The following is a 19,244-nucleotide window of genomic DNA, read 5'->3' on the forward strand; positions in this document are numbered from 1 at the left end:
GGGCCCAATTTGAGAAAATAACCGGGTCAACATTCTTGCCCTCCATCCTGGCTTCTTCAGCCAAATCCAAAATTCTTGTCAGAGGACCGCAAAGATTCAATAATCTGTCCTGGCAGTTGGTCCAGGCCCTGTCTACCCCTTTTTTGGGGTCCTTGCAAAACTTCGTGAAGAACATCAGCATATTTGGGTCAATCAGTGGAGTGGCGGTTATATTGCTAGAAAGGGTAGGTCTGGGACATTCATATTTCAACCTGTTATGCACCAGTTTATCTAATGGTTGGCGTAACTTCTTAGAGACGTACGCTGCCACATGTTCACAGGGAGTCCACTCAGTGGAGTTAGGGTGACAGATAAGCGTAGGATCAAACATAGGTTGACCTGAGAAATCTAATAAGGAATCATTATTATTATTATCATTTGATTTTGATGACCCTCCCAGTAGGTTTAGAGAAGTTTTACGCCTCTTCTCCACAGGCCCTGACCAGATCATTATGTCTGGATCATCCTTATCTGTATCTTTATCACCCATATCATCGGCTGTATCTCCCAAATTAGAAATTTGAATGGGGAAGGTGATATTAGTGGAATACTTGGTTGACTAGAGGTATTTTTTGAAGGAGAGTCCGAATTAGAGGCTACATTGTATGCTTTTCGTTTTTTTGTCTCCTTGGAAGCAGAAGATGAAACATCAAAGGACGAATGTTTTTTTGACTGAGGCTTCAAAGGACTTGGAAAAATCACAAATTGAGCTTGAGACAGCTTTCTGGACGGAATCCTTGATAAAGGAATCCAAATTATCTTTAAAATTTTAAGCCTCTTCGTCTTCTGAAACTTTTTCCATTATATAGATATATAGAATGAGTAATAAATAACAAATTTGGTTAGCAAACCAATTGCAGGGAAAAAAACCTAAAATAACATAAAAATTGTGTCCAGTAAGTAAAGGGTTAAGAAGCCTGAAGGGGCAGAACCAGGAAGTGGATGTCCGTAGAGAAGAACAGCTTGAAATCAATAGGAGGCATGGTTCAGCATTTCGATGCCGCCGAGCGTGGAAGAATGCAGCTATTATCAGAGGGGAATTCCCCAGAGTGAAGCGAAGCTGACACGAGGAAAAGAGCAGAAAGGGCTTACCTGAAGCGAAGCGAAGCCGTCAACAGCTGACGCCGAAACAGCTGACTAAATGGAGCACTGTGTCGGGAAGTGCCGGTGAAAGTGTAATGGTCAAAACAAGGCCGTTACACAGCGCGTGCTGAGGGCGCTTGAGATAGAATGTTAGGGAATGCAAAGAACGCAATACATGACAAATGAAAATAATTATCATAACCTTGTAACAACAATAATTACAAATAATTTCCAGTAATTAACAGTAAAAAGCAATTACACCACGTGATAAATGTATAAAAGTAGGAATAACAAAGATAGTACTTATCTTGACTGCGAGCAGCAAGAAAAGAGGACTTGTTGCTCAGTCAAGACGTTTATACCTACCTGTTATCGTGATTGGTTACTTCTTTGTGACATGTATTTTGTAGTCTTCCTAGCTAGGTTTGCTGGGAGTTGTAGTTTTTTCTTGGCTGCTGTTTGAATTAAAGCAAGAGAAGACAGCATAATAGGAGCCTCCGTGTTTTGTAATAAAATTGAAATTACTCCTGGGCATTTCTTTACCACAAGTGTGGTGAAATTCACAATATTGTATAACAGCCAAGGTGCGTAAAGTCGGTTTTCAATATATGTTGAGCCGTGCAAGTTTAGGAAAGCCCGCAAACTTGTATGCTTGTTGGCATTCACACAATACAACCCATTTCGCTCTCTGCTTCAATCTAAATGTGAGGATTTTCACAGTGGGGCTTTGGAGTCCATGAGATGTGCCACATGGCATTCCCAGGACTACGCCTGGAAACCTGGGCATAGTGTAGCTTCCCAGGTACCGTACTTGGAAAGTGTTTGAGTCAGAATTTTTTTTAATATAGGTTCAGACGGAGAGTTGAATTCCTACATCTACATTTACGTTTTTTTTGCCTCGCTTCCCATTTTTAGGTTGAGCATTCGAGACCTCTTGTATATACTTTAATATGTACTTCTATACTTCTTTGTGGGGTCTCTGCTTTTTCACTGGTTTGTTTCAGTGTCTCTAAAAATCCTTACATGCTAGTGATAAATCCTTGCTCTTTTTCCCGCCTTTTCCACAGTTGTATGCTCCCCTGGAGCATGGCCCTAGTACTTGTACCCTTCCACTTGTGCCTATGTAGCATGTGCTTAGGGATTACTTTTTTCAAAAGCTAATAGCATTTGACCAGAGCGCTGGATGTTTCAGTGGCTCCAGTCTGTTTTTGTTAACAGGGCTATAGTCTATTACTTATTTTCATCTGCAGTCATGTGTGACTTTGTTTATTACATTCCTTACTCAAGCATTTTGAGCTGCTTGAATTTTATTGCAGCATTCATTCCTCCCAACTCCTCCTCCCAAGACAAAAAAGACCAGCTGTTTTGCTCTGATAAGAGCTGCTCTAGCCCTGAAGAGAGCTGGAAATGTGCTTAGCAGGACAAACAAAGGTACATATTGTATGTTTTACTGGCTCTGTCTTCTTTCCTTACTGGTGTTATTTTTGTTTTATTAGTTTCCTGCTTGTCTTTCAGGTTTTGCTCCTTTATTTTGTACTCTATCTGTCTGTCTTTATCTCCTCACTGTGCTACTTTTTGCAGAGCATTCTTGCTCAGGGATCCTCTATCTTTGTAAACAGGCTTGCACTGCATCTCCCTGCTTTCCATGAAAGTATCTAATTGTTTATTTAAATGGTAACATTTACTGGTTCTTTTGTGCAAAGGCAGCACCTCTCTTTAGATCCCGAGATTCGCTTGCTTCAGAAGAAAGAGGGTCATCTGTTCACCCTGTGTACACATCAGCAGGGAGACAGAGACATCAACCCTGCTGTGACTAAATAACCAGGCAGGCAGCAAGACAAGAGCCATAAAGTATGTCAATTGTGGCCAAGCACCGGTGTTTTTACAGGATTGTATACATGAGTAAACCTTTGTCAGGCATTAGTACCACTAGTGAGCAGACAAAATACTGTAAATTACTATACTTGCATTGGAAAGGAAGTTGCATTTAAAGCATTTGGGCAAACAAAGCTAAAATTGCTGGAAAACAGCAACAAGTTATGTTTCAAGCCGAGTCTCTCCTCCGTGGCAGTCTCTGTTTCAAACCTCTAAAAGATCAATTGCTTAATTGTCCTACAATTTTTTACACAATGCTTAAATATTTTAAATATGCAGAGTACAAACATATTAGTAACACCTTTGTTTAGGTGTTTTGGTAATAAGTACCTTGTGCTCTTTTGCAATGAGTGGCTGTAAATGGGTTAAAGAGGCACAAAATCGCCTCAGCATTACACAGCTTCAGTATTCTTTGCATGCATATTTAGTTGCAACAGCCGCAAGTTTTAGAGGAGAGCTTTGGGCACTAGTAGGATTTTATTTATAAATTAACCACTACCAAAAATGCAAGCATATTATTCCTGCCTAGAGTGAATTTGAATTAGAAACTACGTTTTTCTTACAGTATGGACACATTTATTAGAGTGACTGTGATTCCTACTGCTTTGGTTGCTGAAAATATGTGGCAGATAAGTCCAAAATATACGGCAGGGTTCACAAATTAATGTAGCAAAAAAAGTCCAGTTATACATTTAGAATGCCAATAGCTCTAACTCAAGTAAATGCGAGACCTATTTCATTGCAAATGCTTATTTAAATTTAAACTTCCAGCCCCTTCCCGACCCCCCAGTCATCATATGGTCTGGTCCCGCTTCTATTAATTAGTGAGTGATTAGAAGTAGCCCTGAAGACAAGTTCGTTGAAAAATTACAGTTCTATGAGTAGACACAGCATTTGACTTGCTTAGAGTGTTCAGTAGTTGAAGTGAGAAGAGAAATTTAAATTTACCCAAGCCTGTGTAACTGTCGGAGATGTAATAATTGTTCACTCTTTACACATCTGTGCACAGATGCACTTTTGCAAAGAGTCGCGAGCCAGTACGTGGAACGTCAGGGACGGTACATGGAACGTCAGGGACAGTATGAGGAACGCCAGCATGACGTGCCTGAAAGGAAGACTTCCTTTGTAAGAAACCACTGGCCCGTACAGCCCAAAGCACAAGCAGGTTAAAAACACAAAAAATGCAGAACAACTCCCTTGTTCACTAAAGCGAAGCACAATAATGAAAAAGTTGCACTGAAACACAGCGTGGTACTTTATTACAAAACTACACTTTGAGAAACACAAGTAGCCGCATATTGTCTTTGTAATAAAAACTGAACTGAACAAAAGCCAGCTTTTGTGAGTTCTGCAGAAATTCTATAAAGTTTCCAGCCTTGTCTCGAACATATGAAAAGCTCAGTAACGGAGTGCAGGCTCGTTGAAAGATTAAGGCGCTGCTGTCTTTTGTCTTCTTGAGGCCTGGCCCACCGCCCAACAAATAGCATGTGTATAATTGATTGCACATTCAAAGATGATTCCTGGAATATGTGTAGATATAAATATAGATGCATGACTTTCCATATGGTTCCCTGAAAGAAATGAAGATAAAAAGGCAATATTAATTTACTGTTGGGTCATTTTACATGTTATTATGCGAGCCACTGGCCATCTACTTGTATAGACACTGAACTTTCTTTATCATACGGAAGAGGCGATATACGTCTTTACGGCGCATTACAGGCAAATGCACGCACAAACATTTGTACATCCTGTTGGAAATTGAAATCCTACATTTTAAACCAAACACAATTATGATGCTTACCTCTAAAAACGAGGTGCTTTGGCAGCTATTGGGCACCAATTATACCATTCCTCTCCTATTTCTGTCACCAAGCCCAATGCCAACACCCCTTCTACCTCTAGTCACACTATCACAAATACCACCAGCAGTACCAATTGCATCAACATTACCACGCCACCGCCAGTGACCCTGTTACGGGTGCTGTCACCACTAGTATTCCCAACAATAGCAACACCACAATGCCACCAACAATTCTGCCACTAATACCTCCACCACTAATCCAAACACCACCAATACCACTACCAAAAATTTCCCTATGAGTGGGGGCGTGGCCTAGCTGGCAATGGAGTCAGATCCATAGTCCGGAGCTCCGGAGCCATCCGGAGGCCCTGGAGCAATCTGTCCTGTATTGGGGCTATAAGGGGCCCTCCTCATCAGTCGTGCTTGCACTGGAGTGCTTGATAATGCTAGGGGCCCTTTGATCTGCCTCATTCAGGTGGCTCTCGGAGAGGAAGCTGGGTCGTGGGCACCCTCGGATTGGCAATCGGGCACTGGTCGATGGGCCTGTGCCCGAGGACAGTTAACAGGTCGGTTTTTCAGTCTATTAAGCAGTGCACACTGCTTTGGCTCTCTCGGGTGCCACCAAGTGCACAACGTGAAAGGCTGTTATAATAGCTTTCATATACATATACTGAACCTGTCTCCATGCAAATGAAGTCAGGGCAGCCGGCTAATCATCAGAGGCAGAATGACAATGGGGTTGCAACAGCTGTCACAGCATGCCCCCTCCGACTCTAACCTGATGTGACAGAGCTTACGATGGGAAGCAGTTAGTTACCACAGTTACCACTTACTTTTCAGAGGACTGGTCCAGGGGAGAGGGCCTGAGAGTTGGGTGGTGGGGGCTGCTGAGAGGTAGAGAGGGAACTCCGCAGCTGATTTTTTTCCCCTCCCCTCCATGGAACGGGGTGGGATAAATTAGCCTCCGCTGTTCTTCTTTGCCTGCCCCATATTAATCAATCAGTCAATCAATCATTATGCTTGTAAAGTGCAGCTAGTCATTCGCTAGGGTCTCAAGGTGCTGGGGGGGAGGCGGGGGGCAGTAAGTGAATGGACATCGATGAACAGAGGGGATGAGGTGAAGAGCCAGGTCTTTTCTGAATTGCGATAGAGTGTGAGATCTTCTGAAGTGGATGGGAAGGGAGTTCCAGGTCTTGGCGGCATGGTGGGAGAAGGACCTTCCTCCGGCTGTGGCCTTCCGGACGCGTGGGGCGGCGGTGAGGACGAGGTCGGTGGAGAGGAGCTGCCTGGTGGGGGTGTAGAAGTGGAGTCTCTGGTTGAGGTATTCTGGTCCAGCATTGTGGGGGGCTTTGTATGCGTGCGTGAGAAGTTTGAATGTAATTCTCTTGTGTATTGGGAGCCAGTGCAGGTCTCTCAGTAGGGTGGAGGTGAGGCTGTGTTTGGGAGCGTTCTTTATGAGACAGGCGGAGGTGTTCTGGATGCGTTGCAATCTTTTCCGTACCTTGGTGGTGGTTCCGGCATAGAATGCGTTGCTGTAGTCCAGGCGGCTGCTGACGAGGGCCTGGGTGACTGTTCTTTTGGATTCGTTTGGGATACATTTGAAGATCATCCGGAGCATGCGCATGGTGTTGAAACAGGCGGAGGAGACTGAGCTGACTTGACGGTTCATCAAGAGTGCTGAGTCCAGCATGAATCCGAGGTTGCGGGCATGGTCGGTGGGGGCTGGAGCGCTTCCGAGGGCAGTGGGCCACCAGGAGATGTCCCAGGCCGAGGGTTTGTTGCCGATGACGAGGACTTCTGTTTTTTCGGTATTTAGCTTGAGGCAGCTCTCCTTCATCCAGGCCACGACTGCCCTCATTCCGTTGTGGAAGTTGGCTTTGGCTGTGTGCGGGTCATTGGTGAGGGAGATGATTAGCTGAGTGTCATCAGCGTATGAGACAATGTTGAGTGCGTGATGTCTGGCGATGGTTGCTAAGGGGGCCATGTATAGGTTGAAGACAGTGGGGCTCAGAGAGGAGCCTTGCGGGATGAGACAGACGATCTTGGAGGCCTCTGAATAGAAGGGGGGAGTCAGACTTTTTGGGTCCTGTCGGAGAAGAAGGAGGTGATCCATTCTAGTGCCCTGTCTCGGATTCTGGTGTCGTGGAGACGAGTCCGTAGAGTGTGGTGGGAGATGGTGTCGAAGGCGGCGGACAGATCGAGGAGGATGAGAGCCACGATCTCACCCCTGTCTAGGAAGATGCAAATGTTGTCTGTGAGGCATGGAACTCGGTGCTGTGGTTGCTCCAGAAGCCTGACAGTGAGGGGTCCAGGATGTTGATGAGTTCAATGTGTTTGGTGAGTTGTCTGTTGACAGCCTTTTCGATGACTTTAGCTGGAAAGGGGAGAAGAGAGATGGTCCGGAGGTTCTTGAGTTAGTCTGCGGTGGGTTTCTTCAGTAAGGGCTTGATTTCGGCGTGTTTCCAGATTTCTGGGAAGGTGTCGGTTTCGAAGGAACGGTTGTTGATGTGCCAGAGTTTGGGTGTGATGGTGCTGCTAGCTTTGTTGAAGATGTATTGGGGGCAGGGATCAGAGGGAGGGCCAGAGTGGATGGAGTTCATGATGTTGAGCGTTTCTTCGTCGGAGATGTTGGCTCAGCACAGTAGGTGGTGGGGGTTTGGAGGAGCTTTGGTGGTGGATATGACGGTGGTGGGTGTGAGATGCTCCTGAGTTGGGAAGCTGTTGTAGATGTCTGCTATCTTGTGGTGGAAGTAGGTGGAAAGATTGTTGCAGAGTTCTTGTGAGGGGGGATGTTCGTGGAGTTCGCTCTGCGGTTGGTCAGTTTGCTGATGATCGCAAAGAGTTCTTTGCTGTTGTGTGCGTTGTTGTTGATGCGTTCCTGGAAGGCGTTCCTCTTGGTGGTCCAGATGAGTTGGTGATGTGTGTTTATGGCTTTTTTGAAGGCTTTGTGGTTGGTGGAGTTCTTGTCGGTGCGCCATTTTCTTTCGAGGCATCTGCAGATTTGTTTGGACTCTTTGAGGGCGGGGATGAACCAACTGGCTTTCATTGATGTGCGTCTGTTGGAGGGTTTGTTGATGGGGGCTAAGGTGTTGGCGCAGTCTAAGATCCAGTTGATGAGGTCCTAGGCAGCTGTGTTAGTGTTGAGGTCATCTGGGGGAGGGGGTGTGAGTTGTTGAGGCTGGTGAGTAGCTGGTCCTTGGTGATCTTGTTCCAGCTCCTGCAGGGTGGTAGGTGAGCGAGGTGTCAGTTGGGGGATTTGCTGAAGGTAAAGTGGATACAGTGGTGGTCAGTCCATTGTAGTTCTAATGGAGATGTGGTTGCTGGCAGTCACACATCTACTGCTCCCCTGGACTGTTTACCTTCAAACCTATTTGCTGTTCCAAACATATTGGTGAAACATGTGACGAATTTGAGACTCAGAGATTAATAATATTCACAAACCTGACAGTTTAATTAGCAGCTGTTGGTTTAAGCACCCTGCTTTAGAGTATTCTCAGCCTTTTAAATACAGACTCCCACAAAGATGATATGGGAGTTTTAATCTTTTACAAACTGGATTTAAGCAAATGCCCCTTCTAGTGACCTTCAGGGATGTCAATTGATACATCTGAAGCATGTTGAAAAACACTGTAATTTGTCTAATTTCAGGCTTTCCGATGATGGAGAATGTCTCATTTAAGAGGTGCAACCCACCCGTAACCTGTAAAAACCTCAAGAAATTTCAATAAGTTTCAGATCTTAACTCTGCTCTATAAATGTGTTCTTGAAATGGATATAAAGTATGCAAGCAGGATATCTTAACGTGCCAGCCTATAAGAACTCTGAGCTCAGACTATATGGTTCCCCAAACAAAATGCAAACCACACAATGAGTGGAGATTCTCGTTCTTGGGACCAAGGCTCTCGTACCCAATAACTCTTCAGATCTGGAAGGTGCAGTCTTTTGACATTCATTGTTCTGACTATTGTATCCACTCGTGCCTCATTAGGATAAGGCCTGTTAAATAAACAAATTTTCCTTGGGCAATGTCAGCAGTGGCGGCTGGTGAGATTTGAAAGTGGTGGGGCGTAAACGTTTGAAATGAGTGGTCTGTGGCGAGTGCGCATAGAGTGTGTGGGCCCGATCGCCATAAATGGTGTTTGGGGGTTGAAGGGGGTTCTCCGCCCTGGGAAAAGTTTGAAAAAAAGAGTGGACAAATGGTGCATTTTCAAGAAAATTTGAGAAAGCATGAAGGTTAATAAATCATTTGTGAAAGAGGGCTCGTGACCTGGTGCTAAAATTGGTACCGGGCAATTAGGGTGATTTATGTCATGCTAATAAAACACAAAAGTGCAAAACATGTCAGAACCTTTACACTTTGACACACTATACTTCCTTTCTAGACCAGCTGTTCATTTATGAAGGGCTGAAGACCCAGTGGGGTGCACTTGTATCAGGTGCCTGAATGGAAACTGGGCCTGTTCCACAACGCTAATTGTTTGCTTAAACTCGTATTTCAACTACAGGTGCCACATGAATAATCGATAAGCAACTGACTGCACAGAATGGGCAGAATCAGCACTGGAGGGGTGAGCAATTAAGAGATGCCGGAATTCTCACCGAACCTCCCCTTCTCACACAGAGCAAAGGAGACCCCAGAACGTAATGTTAGCCCAAATGAATCGTCAAAATAAAGGAACATGTTCACCACAAACAGACAAAACATCCTGTACGATGGAGCAGAGCTCCTCATTAATGTTTGTTGGTCCCTCTCTATGTGAATCTCATACACAGCTCTGTTCCCTCCCGTGGTCTCTGTGCGTCTGGCAGTGACAGCTCGTCTCCCTCCTGTGATCACTATGTGAATGGAAGTGGCAGCTCTGCTCCCTCCTGTGATCTCTCTGTGAATGACAGTGACAGCTCTTCTCTCTCCTGGTGATGTGTGTGAATGGCACTGACAGCTCTTCTGCCTCCTGTGATCTTTCTGTGAAAGGCAGTGGCAGCTCTTCTCCCTCCTAGTGATGTGTGTGAATGGCAGAGACAGCTCTTCTCCCACCTAGTGATGTGTGTGAATGGCAGGGACAGCTCTTCTCCCTCCTGGTGATGTGTGTGAAGGGCAATTACACTTCTTCTTCCTCCTGGTGATGGGTGTGAATTGCTGTGACAGCTGTTCTTCCTCCTGGTGATGAGTGTGAATGGCTGTGACAACTCTTCTCCCTACTGGTGATAAGTGTAAATGGCAGTGACAACTCTTCTCCCTCTTGGTGATGAGTGTAAATGGCAGTGACAACTCTTCTCCCTCCTGGTGATGTGTTTGAATGGCAGTGACAGTTCTTCTCCCTCCTGGTGATGTGTGTGAGTAGCAGTGACAGCTCTTCTCCCTCCTGGTGATGTGTTTGAATTGCAGTAAAAGCTCTTTTCCCTCCTGGTGATGAGTGTGTGAATGGAAGTGACTGCCATTCTCCCTCCTGTGATCTCTGTGTGAATGGCAGTGACTACTCTGTTCCCTTCATGTGATCTCTGTGTCAGTCTCTTCCACCCTCGCTAGCCACTCTGATCAGGCTGCCCCTGGGTGAGTGATTGACGTGATGCCTTCCAGGAAGGCTCCTGTCTGCTCCTTGGCTGTCTTTAGTAGACGGCCACTCTCCCCCACCAGCTCTCTTAAAGTTTCACTGAGAATTTACACCACTTAATTTTAGGAGGTTCCATTCCTTGTTTGCAGCCAGAATAGCTGTAAATGGACAGGAGTGCAAATTATAGACCAAGAGATATTTCTAATCGCACTCAGCATTTTATCAAACAGCCCCACCCGGGGGGCCGCGGGACAATGCTGTCCAAAAGCAGATTTCTCCTGCCATGCCAAGGGGCAGCTATTCAATTTTCCTGATGCAGGCGTCCACTCTGCAGGTGCAGAATGAATTTACCAGGGCCCGCATTATCTCAGCCTCCATGCTTTTCTCTCTTGTTGTCACGATCACTTCCACTTTTCTTACTTTATTTCAAATGTGGTCAGAAGACATCCCCGCAGGCCCAAGAGGATCCCCATAACTCTGCGCACACGAGAGGGGCATGGAGACATGTCCCACTATTACTTGCATAATTGATTTTCCACAACATGTACTTTAAACCCTTGACTGGTTAAGAAAATCACTTACTGTAAAGCAGTGGTGCGTCTTAACCCCTTCCGAGCAAGTTGCCATGCCTAATTGCATCTAAAGCATCCCTGTCTGACTGCGCTCCGGGGATATCACCTTCTACTCAGCGTGTGAGTAATCTGCACGCGCCGCCCCTGTAAGAGGCAGGTAGAACTCGGCCATAGGCCTCGTTTTCACCATCACCTAAGTCTTTGTATCCCCTTATACAACTGTTACTCAAGGCCCAACCCTCCCTTAACTCCCCCACAGTGTCAGTGCTCCAGAGCCATGGAACGAGTTGGAAATCCACACTCTTGCCACAGTTGTCATCTGTGACCTTCTGCATTTACTCATGCCTCACTGATAACACCTACAAAATCCCAGACTGTCTGGTGCTTAATCTGTCTAGTACTCAAGAACATATTTTCTCTCCCAGACTACACTGGTCCATCACATGACCTCTTGCTTGATGACACTGCCTGGGCTAAAGCACTGCTCACTCCTGCCACACTCCTTCCTTTCCATCTAAAGCCCGGGTGCTAAACTGCTGCCAGTCTCGTAGCCTGACCACATCTGACCCACACTCGGGGTATTCCAGCGGGCCTCACCTCCGGCATGCAGCCTAAGTCAGCCAGTATACTTTACAGGGTCACCCACATCACAGGCCTGACTCCCTGGCCGTTGAAGTAGTCTTCTCTTGCTGTTCCCGTGCCATTTGACAGACAAAGTACTTGAGTTCCCCGGGGAAACAAAAGAGAAAACAAATAAACGTTGTTCACTCCTTTTCCCTGCTTATGTGGAAAACTTCTCTCCTGCACCTCACACTTCCCTTCACTGCTCACCTTCAGGAAATAACACAATACTCTTTTCCATCACCTTTCCACCGCCTCACTCATTGGTGGTCCCACTGTAGTGGCGCAATCATAGGCACCCACTTTTGCTAAAGGTCTGTCTGTGCCACTATTGCATGTTTTAGCATGTAATTAACGGACCTATGTAGAGCCTTCTGCAGTCTTCCATTATAAGTGCAGGTTCTATAAATGATGACAATAAAATACATCAAAATTACAAAAGGACAGGGAACATTTTGGCAACCCTTTGGAACAGGCGCCCACCACGGCTGTGCTCTGACATTGTGCTAGAAATCTGACTATATCTGCCTGATGGCCAAACTCTGCATTAAGTCCAAAATGAGGGCTCACCTGGGTGGTGGGCCCTTTAATGATGACTTCACGTGGACAACTAGGGTGGGGCAGAGTCGAGATAGTCGTCACAGCATACTCACGTACTCTCACATTACCTCAGCAGACTGCAGTCCAGAACTACAGTCTCACAACAAGGCACCAGGGCGTGTCTCTCCAAGCCAGTCCTGACACAGCTTCTGTTGGTACAGCAATGCCAGGATTGGTTAGGGCAAGCAACCTCGCGGTCATTGCTGAGACCGGGGGAAGTACCTCTGAGTCACCTCGATCTCACTAATGCAAGACTCTAAGAGTCCTCTAGTGTGCATGTCAGCCTGGTGGTGAAAAGGAGCAGTCCCAACTGACATGTACACTTAGGCCCATTTGTGTTGGCTGTGATGAGTACTAAAGGTGTGTCTAGTATCAACACTGTGAAGCCCCACCCCCTCAGGCCCACACTGCCTTCTCCAGGACCTCTCTGAGGATGCAGCCCCCTATACGAGCTGCAATCGGCCTGCAGCACCTGAAGGACTTTAAAAGTAGTTCACTAGTTTAAATGGGGGGCTTGAGGGCAAAATATAAGTGGGGCAATGCCCCAACGCCCTAAGGGAGGCACCACCCCTGAGTGTCAGTCTCTGAACCAAGTGGGTGTACATAAAGACAGACCGTCATTGTTTTTAAGAAAACGTTCAAACCTGTAAGCAATCCTCTTATCTTCTTTACAGTCTGCAAAAGAGTGTGTTTTATACTCTTTATTAGTCAATGTCCTCGAAACAGAAGTGACCAGACACACCAATAGCTACTACTTTTGCTACCCAATGCGGTTAATATATGTGATATGGAAGGCTACATGACTATACAGTACATTCAATGACATTGGTGAGTTGCCATACAGTAACATAGATGTTCTTGCATTTAGCCTTTCACATTGCTAGTTACAAATGTGTTTTTGCAAAGGCTTATCTAAAACAGTATTGCAAGTTTACTAGTCACATTTTCCTTCAGACAGATAAGTTTTGGACTTTATTTACTATGACAGATTGTGTTTCGAAACAAAGTTGAGCAATTTTTGCAGGCTTACGTGCTTTAATTTCTAACTGTTGGGAAACTATTTATCATCTTTATAACCTTTGAAACAAATAAATATCCCTCACCTTTGTTCAAGATTTTTGTGATAAGATTAGCAAGCATTACATCTTCAACTGCTCTATATTTTTTCGGTCGGTTGGGTGTCCATATTTTTCATGTGTTTTCTCTCCAATTTTTTATTTTTTTTTAGATTCTTGGGCTGTGGGCATCCATAAGCTCTAGTCTACGAGCTGTGCTAAAAGTTAACAATCAGTGTGTTTTCTTATTTAACATGGTAATTGTTGGAAATGATCATATTTTGATCTGCGCACCCCCATATTTTTGCCTTGACTGTTTTTTGATGGCTGTAGAACTCTGTGCACATCACCCCTGCTACCCAGTATTAAAGTGTGTGTACTCCCCCGTTCAGCATGATTGAATCGGAATACCCCTAAATGACATTTTTAACTTATATATAAGTCCCTAGTATATGGTACAGAGTGTACCCAGTGTCTGAGTCAAACGTCATCAGTGGGCTGGGGTACCCATTGTGCCCTATCCTGCAGTGACAATGCAAACATGACAGCAGGCCTAATATTTGTCACCTGGCTGAGCAGTTTAAAAACTGCAAATTTGATCTGTCAAAATAGTCCCTTTTGACAGGTCTAGATCTTCCTTTGAAATAATAATTAGTCACCCTTAAGTAGGCCTTGCTGCCCGTAAGACAGGGTGTATGTTATATAAAAGGAGAACATGTAAAAGTTTAATGTTGAACATGTCCTTACAGTGACAAGCCCCCCCAAATCTATTTTCACTATGGCGGAGTTGTCTGTTCCATAGGAAAGCAGTGAGATACAATAATAAATTTGATAACATTATCACTGGGTAGGAAATAGTGGTGGGCGGAACTCAAGGAGTTTAACTTCTCTGATTTACACAGAGTTGCATAAAAACTCCACAAGATTCCACACAGAACAGTGTGTTGCACTGCTTGTGCGGATTTTTAGTAGTGGGATCTCGTTCCATGCTGAACAATCAGTGTGAGAGACACCACATGGTGAGCCAAGGGGCAGTGCTGCTCAAGCTGGTTTTGCTGCCTTTCGGGTAGATCTTCTACTCTACTGGTAGCCTTCTTACCGTGAACAGTTGGAGAGCTGTGCACGAAACAAAATCCACCAAACAGCGGTTGGCAGAATTTGTCCGGAACTCCATGTTACAAGAGTGACGTGGGGTGGCCAGAATTCCACCAGCGAGTTGGAATATATTACCCACTCTGAGAAATAACGACAACATTCATTCTTGGACTTCATTAATTATTATAATCCAAAGTCCCTGTGAAGGTGGATTTGTAATAAATATTTTGGAAAAGTTACTTTTAAAGGTTACCTTTTCACTGACAAATGGAGGCCATTTGCATGAAATTCCACTGTCACTTGGCAACTGAATAGCTCCCTTGATGAAGTGTGAATACGGCACCGAGAGCAGGGCCCAGGACTGGGTATAGGAAGTTGTTTTCTGTTTCTTTTTTGCAGAATGATCATCTGGGCTGTGTCCAAGACCTTGATTAACGTGAAAGATGTCTAAACTGTCACAGGCAAATGTTAGCTGACACATGGCCAGGGCCCTTTTTGTCTTCTACCAGTCAGCCAGGCACCAAACCCAGTGTGAGAGGAGCTGTCCCAAGAACTGGTTTTGAGTGATGACAGAGGAAGGGTTACTCATTTTCCTGGCCACACCTTTAGAGTGGGTACAGCAGCTCTTTAGGTAGAGAGATGCACTGTGGAATTGTTTGCAGTAGGGTACAAATGCTACAAAAGTAGGTAAGGTCACCTCTGAGATTTTTTATGCCATTGATTAAGAAGTGGCCAAGAGTTTCCCTCACTCACAAGCAAATGCCAGGCGTATAGCTGGCATCCGTAGAACCCACCTGAGAAGATTTTCTGGACATATGGAACAGAAGAGGACTGGACCTGCTGTCTGTGACATGAGAAGGTCCTAGAAGACTGAACCTACTCTCCCTTGTGTATCTAGGACAAAGAAGTTGACTCCAATGGTCATATGACTGACCTACTTTTCAAGCTACAGGGACACAAGCTACAAGAGACCTTTTTCTGCAACTGCCCAGCTAACCAGCTCCAACTCAACCTGTCCTGGACCCTGCTGCTGCCTTCTGCTGGACTGAGTCTTGCTTCCCCCAAGTCCTGTCCCCAAGCTCCGAGACCCTTGGCTGGTACCAAAGTGTACTCTTCCTATCATCTCCTGAAACCAGGGACTGTCTGAATCTAAAGACCTCTGGAGGATGGGGACCAACCTTCAAAACACAGTCTAACAAAGATGCATTGTGGCTGGGCATAAATTCAAGTAGGTTCAAGCTCCAGAAAAGTAACTAAGTCTCAGGTTGGAAATCTTCACCGGGGGAAGGTTCTAAATGTATCTGGCTTGCAAGGGACCTTCCTTGGGCCTGAAATTCAAACTTCTCCCCTTTGGAGCTTTCCCACGAAAAGTCAACGTCTTCACTGAGACCTCATCCAGTAGCTATACGATGACGTGGAGCCTTCTTCAGCCACAGTCTGCTGTCTTGCCCCACTGAGGCTTCTATTTCTATTGAGACTTCTATTTCAGAGGCTAAGTCGAAAGGTAAAACGTCCATCTGGGTTAAACCTGGTGTCTGTATCCGACCCGCACTAAATATTCAGTCAGCCTTAACTTGCGCATAGATGCAGATGAAGCACAACAAGATGGCTATGGTTGGCGCAGTAACACATTTTGGAGCTATTTTCACAATTATACTTTAAACATTCACAACATGGGTTGCTCTCATTAGAATTTTGCTGTTTAGTTGTCATTTTATTTATTAAAATTTACTGTATTTTTCTAAAGTGATTTGGGGTTTTTTATGTGTTGTGCTTTGACTTTATTACTGTTTTCATACTGCATATACACTTTACAAATTGCATTGTTCCATAGCGATCAGGGGGTTAAATTCGGGTTAAATGTGTGACTTAATGGATTCACCCAGCGGTTGTGGTTATTATTTGAGGTGGGTACTCAGTTCTGCAATTTCTTACATTAATCGCTTTGGATTATTTAATTAAACTATTTGATCATTGTGGACATACTCTATAAATGTGCCCAAAGTGTATAGATGGGACACAGTTTTAAAACCTCATGTGGACTGCATCAAAGCTTTCACCATGTGGCGTACAAAGTCAATCCCTCGGGCTCAAAAGTAGCTACGATGCAAGGTGGGTAATACCTGTTTTGAAATGTTAGATGAACCTATCGTTGGCATTTAAATTATAAACCGGACACTAAGCAACAGTACATTGTGGCACGAAGTTCTGGCTGAATAGTGTTCAGAATTAGAACATACATCTTCACTCAAATGCTCAAAATGAATTAATGAACTGGACGTTTCATGTTTTTAATGAGATTGTAGAAACAATTACAATATGTCTGCACTGTTTCAAAAGTCTCCTCCTCTATATGCGTGTATACATAGCAGTTAGAGGTAACATTCTTGTGACATTTAATCAATTAGTGAAAATCAGTAATGAATATGGGTTATTTTTATAAATGTCACAAGAATTACTTTTGGAACTGCTGCTGACATGATATTTCTCAGGAGCATTCAGTTTGCTGACTACTGATGCTTGGCTGGCTCTTTAAAGAGCACTTTTCGTCCCTTCTCTTCCCATTGGAGGATAGGGTATGCAGAGGTGCACATAGCCTCCAAATCTGACGATTCTGAGAACAATAATCTTCCTGAACCTCACAAACTCCTATTTGACAGCTTCCTGGCAAAGGCAGAATGTCGATTGAAATGTCTGGTTAAGCAACAGACTGGCAACAGCGACTGTCTCTTGAAAAGAGGCAGAAGTAGGCACTTACACAGAGCATCCCGCCTTCTGCTGCACCATCTAGATGTGAAAAATCCCTAGTGGATCCCTTCAAATCTTAATGGAGTTGGGGGAACTTCACTCTGCTCTCCCAAACTTTCAATTACACTTAATTCCATTAAGCATGCAAAAACAAATGTAAAATCAGAATACTCTATGTTCTGCAGAAAGGTCTACACCTGGACAGCGATCTCATTAAACCTGTTTATTAGACAAGTAAAATAATTTAGAAGCACTCGACTGGTCAGATATTGTTAATAATCTGTTTCCTACATTTTTGACCAGACCACAAAATCTTCAGTATGGATTGGATGAAAAGCTATCTGCACCATTTCGTATTATGCAAGTCCGAAAGAAGGTTTGCACTAGTGCAAAGTTCATACTCAGAGTATTGTCATTCATCTGCAATTGAACCTTGTAACCTTCACCAGCAGAGTAAGATTGCATTATGAGCACTGAAAGGGTTAACCTTCATGGTCACACATTAGTACAAGCTTATCACCGCGGCTTTATCAACAAAGCTTTATTGCATTATAGGGAGCGCGTCACACCGCGTGCGGGACTTTGTCGCAACTAGTAACATTGTACCAGGGTAACCTACCATATACAAAATGTGCTTCCATTTGTTTTTTATGTCGCTTGATCCTCTTCCTCCTCTTCCTCATCTCCTTCATCTTCCTCCTCCTCTTCCCTTTCTGTTGAATGACCTCTTTTCTTCACAAAGTTGGAGATGTCAAAGCTGCCCTCAATATCTAGAACCTGCAGGTGCTTGAGCCCTTCGAAGGACGATGCCTCCACAGTTCCCACTTCCAACATGTTGTACCTTGTGTGCAAAAGTAGAATATTTGTAAGCATTACTCACAGTCTAAAACAACATGGTCACAAATGCAAGCCTTCCTTAAGTAACGCTGCAGCACATTGCTATGTTGTGTACATTTGTGTAGTGCTGCACATCACAACTAGGAACGTACTAGGAGCTAGTATGAACTCTGGGCTAGCTCTATTGCCCAGATCATGCCTGACTGGAACCCCTGTGCCAGGGTCTATTGGTTTTATTTTTTAAGCTTTTTGATTCCTGTGTATCCTAGGACAGTGCACACCACACCTGCTAGCTTTCTGTTCATTCTTGGTGTTTCGGTGCTCCCACGATACGATTTTTACCGGAAAAGACCTGGAAATACGCAGCGTGGCCTTCTGTCATACTTTTGGGAATTTAGCATATCAGGCATAATGTAAAATGCTGGAATTTCATTTGTGCCTGTTCTTCTCCTTGCTAACGCTGACCTCAGCATTTAGAACTTCACTCCAACCGAAGTCTGAGATTTCCCTTTCCTGTGTTCTGACCATGGATAATCAAAATTCCACATGCCTGAAATTAAACAGTCTTCTGTCTTGAGTACTATCTGTATTTCTAATGGTATATTTTCAAATGAAACTCTGGTGACAAAACACAGAAAAATCTGGTGACAGAAATATGGGCAAAATATACTAACCTATTTTTGCAATTACAAAATCTGTACTTAGCAGAATCAATCTGTAAACTGCTATGTGCAAATGATGTTTTTGAAGTAGGAAATGTTTTTCCATCTTGCAAAGTACAATCTAGTACAAGTGAATTGAAGGGGGAAAGGACACGAAAGAGACAGTATTCCCTTTCTCCACCGGATACATAATGCTTTGCGGCCATCATGGTGGTTAGAAAATATTACCAGGTTCCTAACCTGTCAAAGCAAGTGGTACTGGTTTCCAAAGAGGAAGCTGTCATGACCGACGTTTTCTCCTCTTTGATTCACAGATGGGTCATCAGGGGAGGCACTGATCCTCTCAGGCTTCTATGCCACCATTTGAAGACACTTTCAATGTGTCATAAAAGAAATCCTGCCTCATGCATATTAATGAGTGACTGCTTACATATGGTGGTTTTGATCTGAAATTGGTTTGTGCATCAGTCGGACTGCAAATCTGAGATAGGTTTGGAAACCAGTATCTGAGAAAGAAACAGCGAGTTCTATGTAACCCAACTTTGTACCTCAAGCCCTATATTACTTTCAAGGTGATTTGTATAAAACACACACAAAATGTGATGGGAAAATGCTTGCAAAAAACTTTAATGGCCCATAACCACACGAGACCTGCCACATAACACTCCAGCAAACAACTTTCTTTCAATTGCAGTACAACA

The 19,244-nt window shown here is 44.3% G+C and overlaps 1 protein-coding gene across 1 annotated transcript in view; it reads right to left on the bottom strand.

Moving 5' to 3' along the window:
• Positions 1–4,234: 4,234 nt before the first annotated feature.
• PODN (podocan) overlaps positions 4,235–19,244 on the bottom strand; it is a 403,282-nt gene continuing 388,272 nt past the window's right edge. Inside the window, exons 10-11 of the mRNA XM_069232653.1 lie at positions 17,664–17,885; positions 4,235–4,568 (exon numbers count right to left, since the gene is read on the bottom strand). Of these exons, the coding sequence (XP_069088754.1) occupies positions 17,693–17,885 (193 nt within the window). The 3' untranslated portion in view covers positions 4,235–4,568; positions 17,664–17,692. The remainder of the gene's footprint in view (positions 4,569–17,663; positions 17,886–19,244) is intronic.

Source organism: Pleurodeles waltl, chromosome 4_2 (genome assembly GCF_031143425.1).
Source record: "Pleurodeles waltl isolate 20211129_DDA chromosome 4_2, aPleWal1.hap1.20221129, whole genome shotgun sequence".
Lineage (NCBI taxonomy): Eukaryota > Metazoa > Chordata > Amphibia > Caudata > Salamandridae > Pleurodeles > Pleurodeles waltl.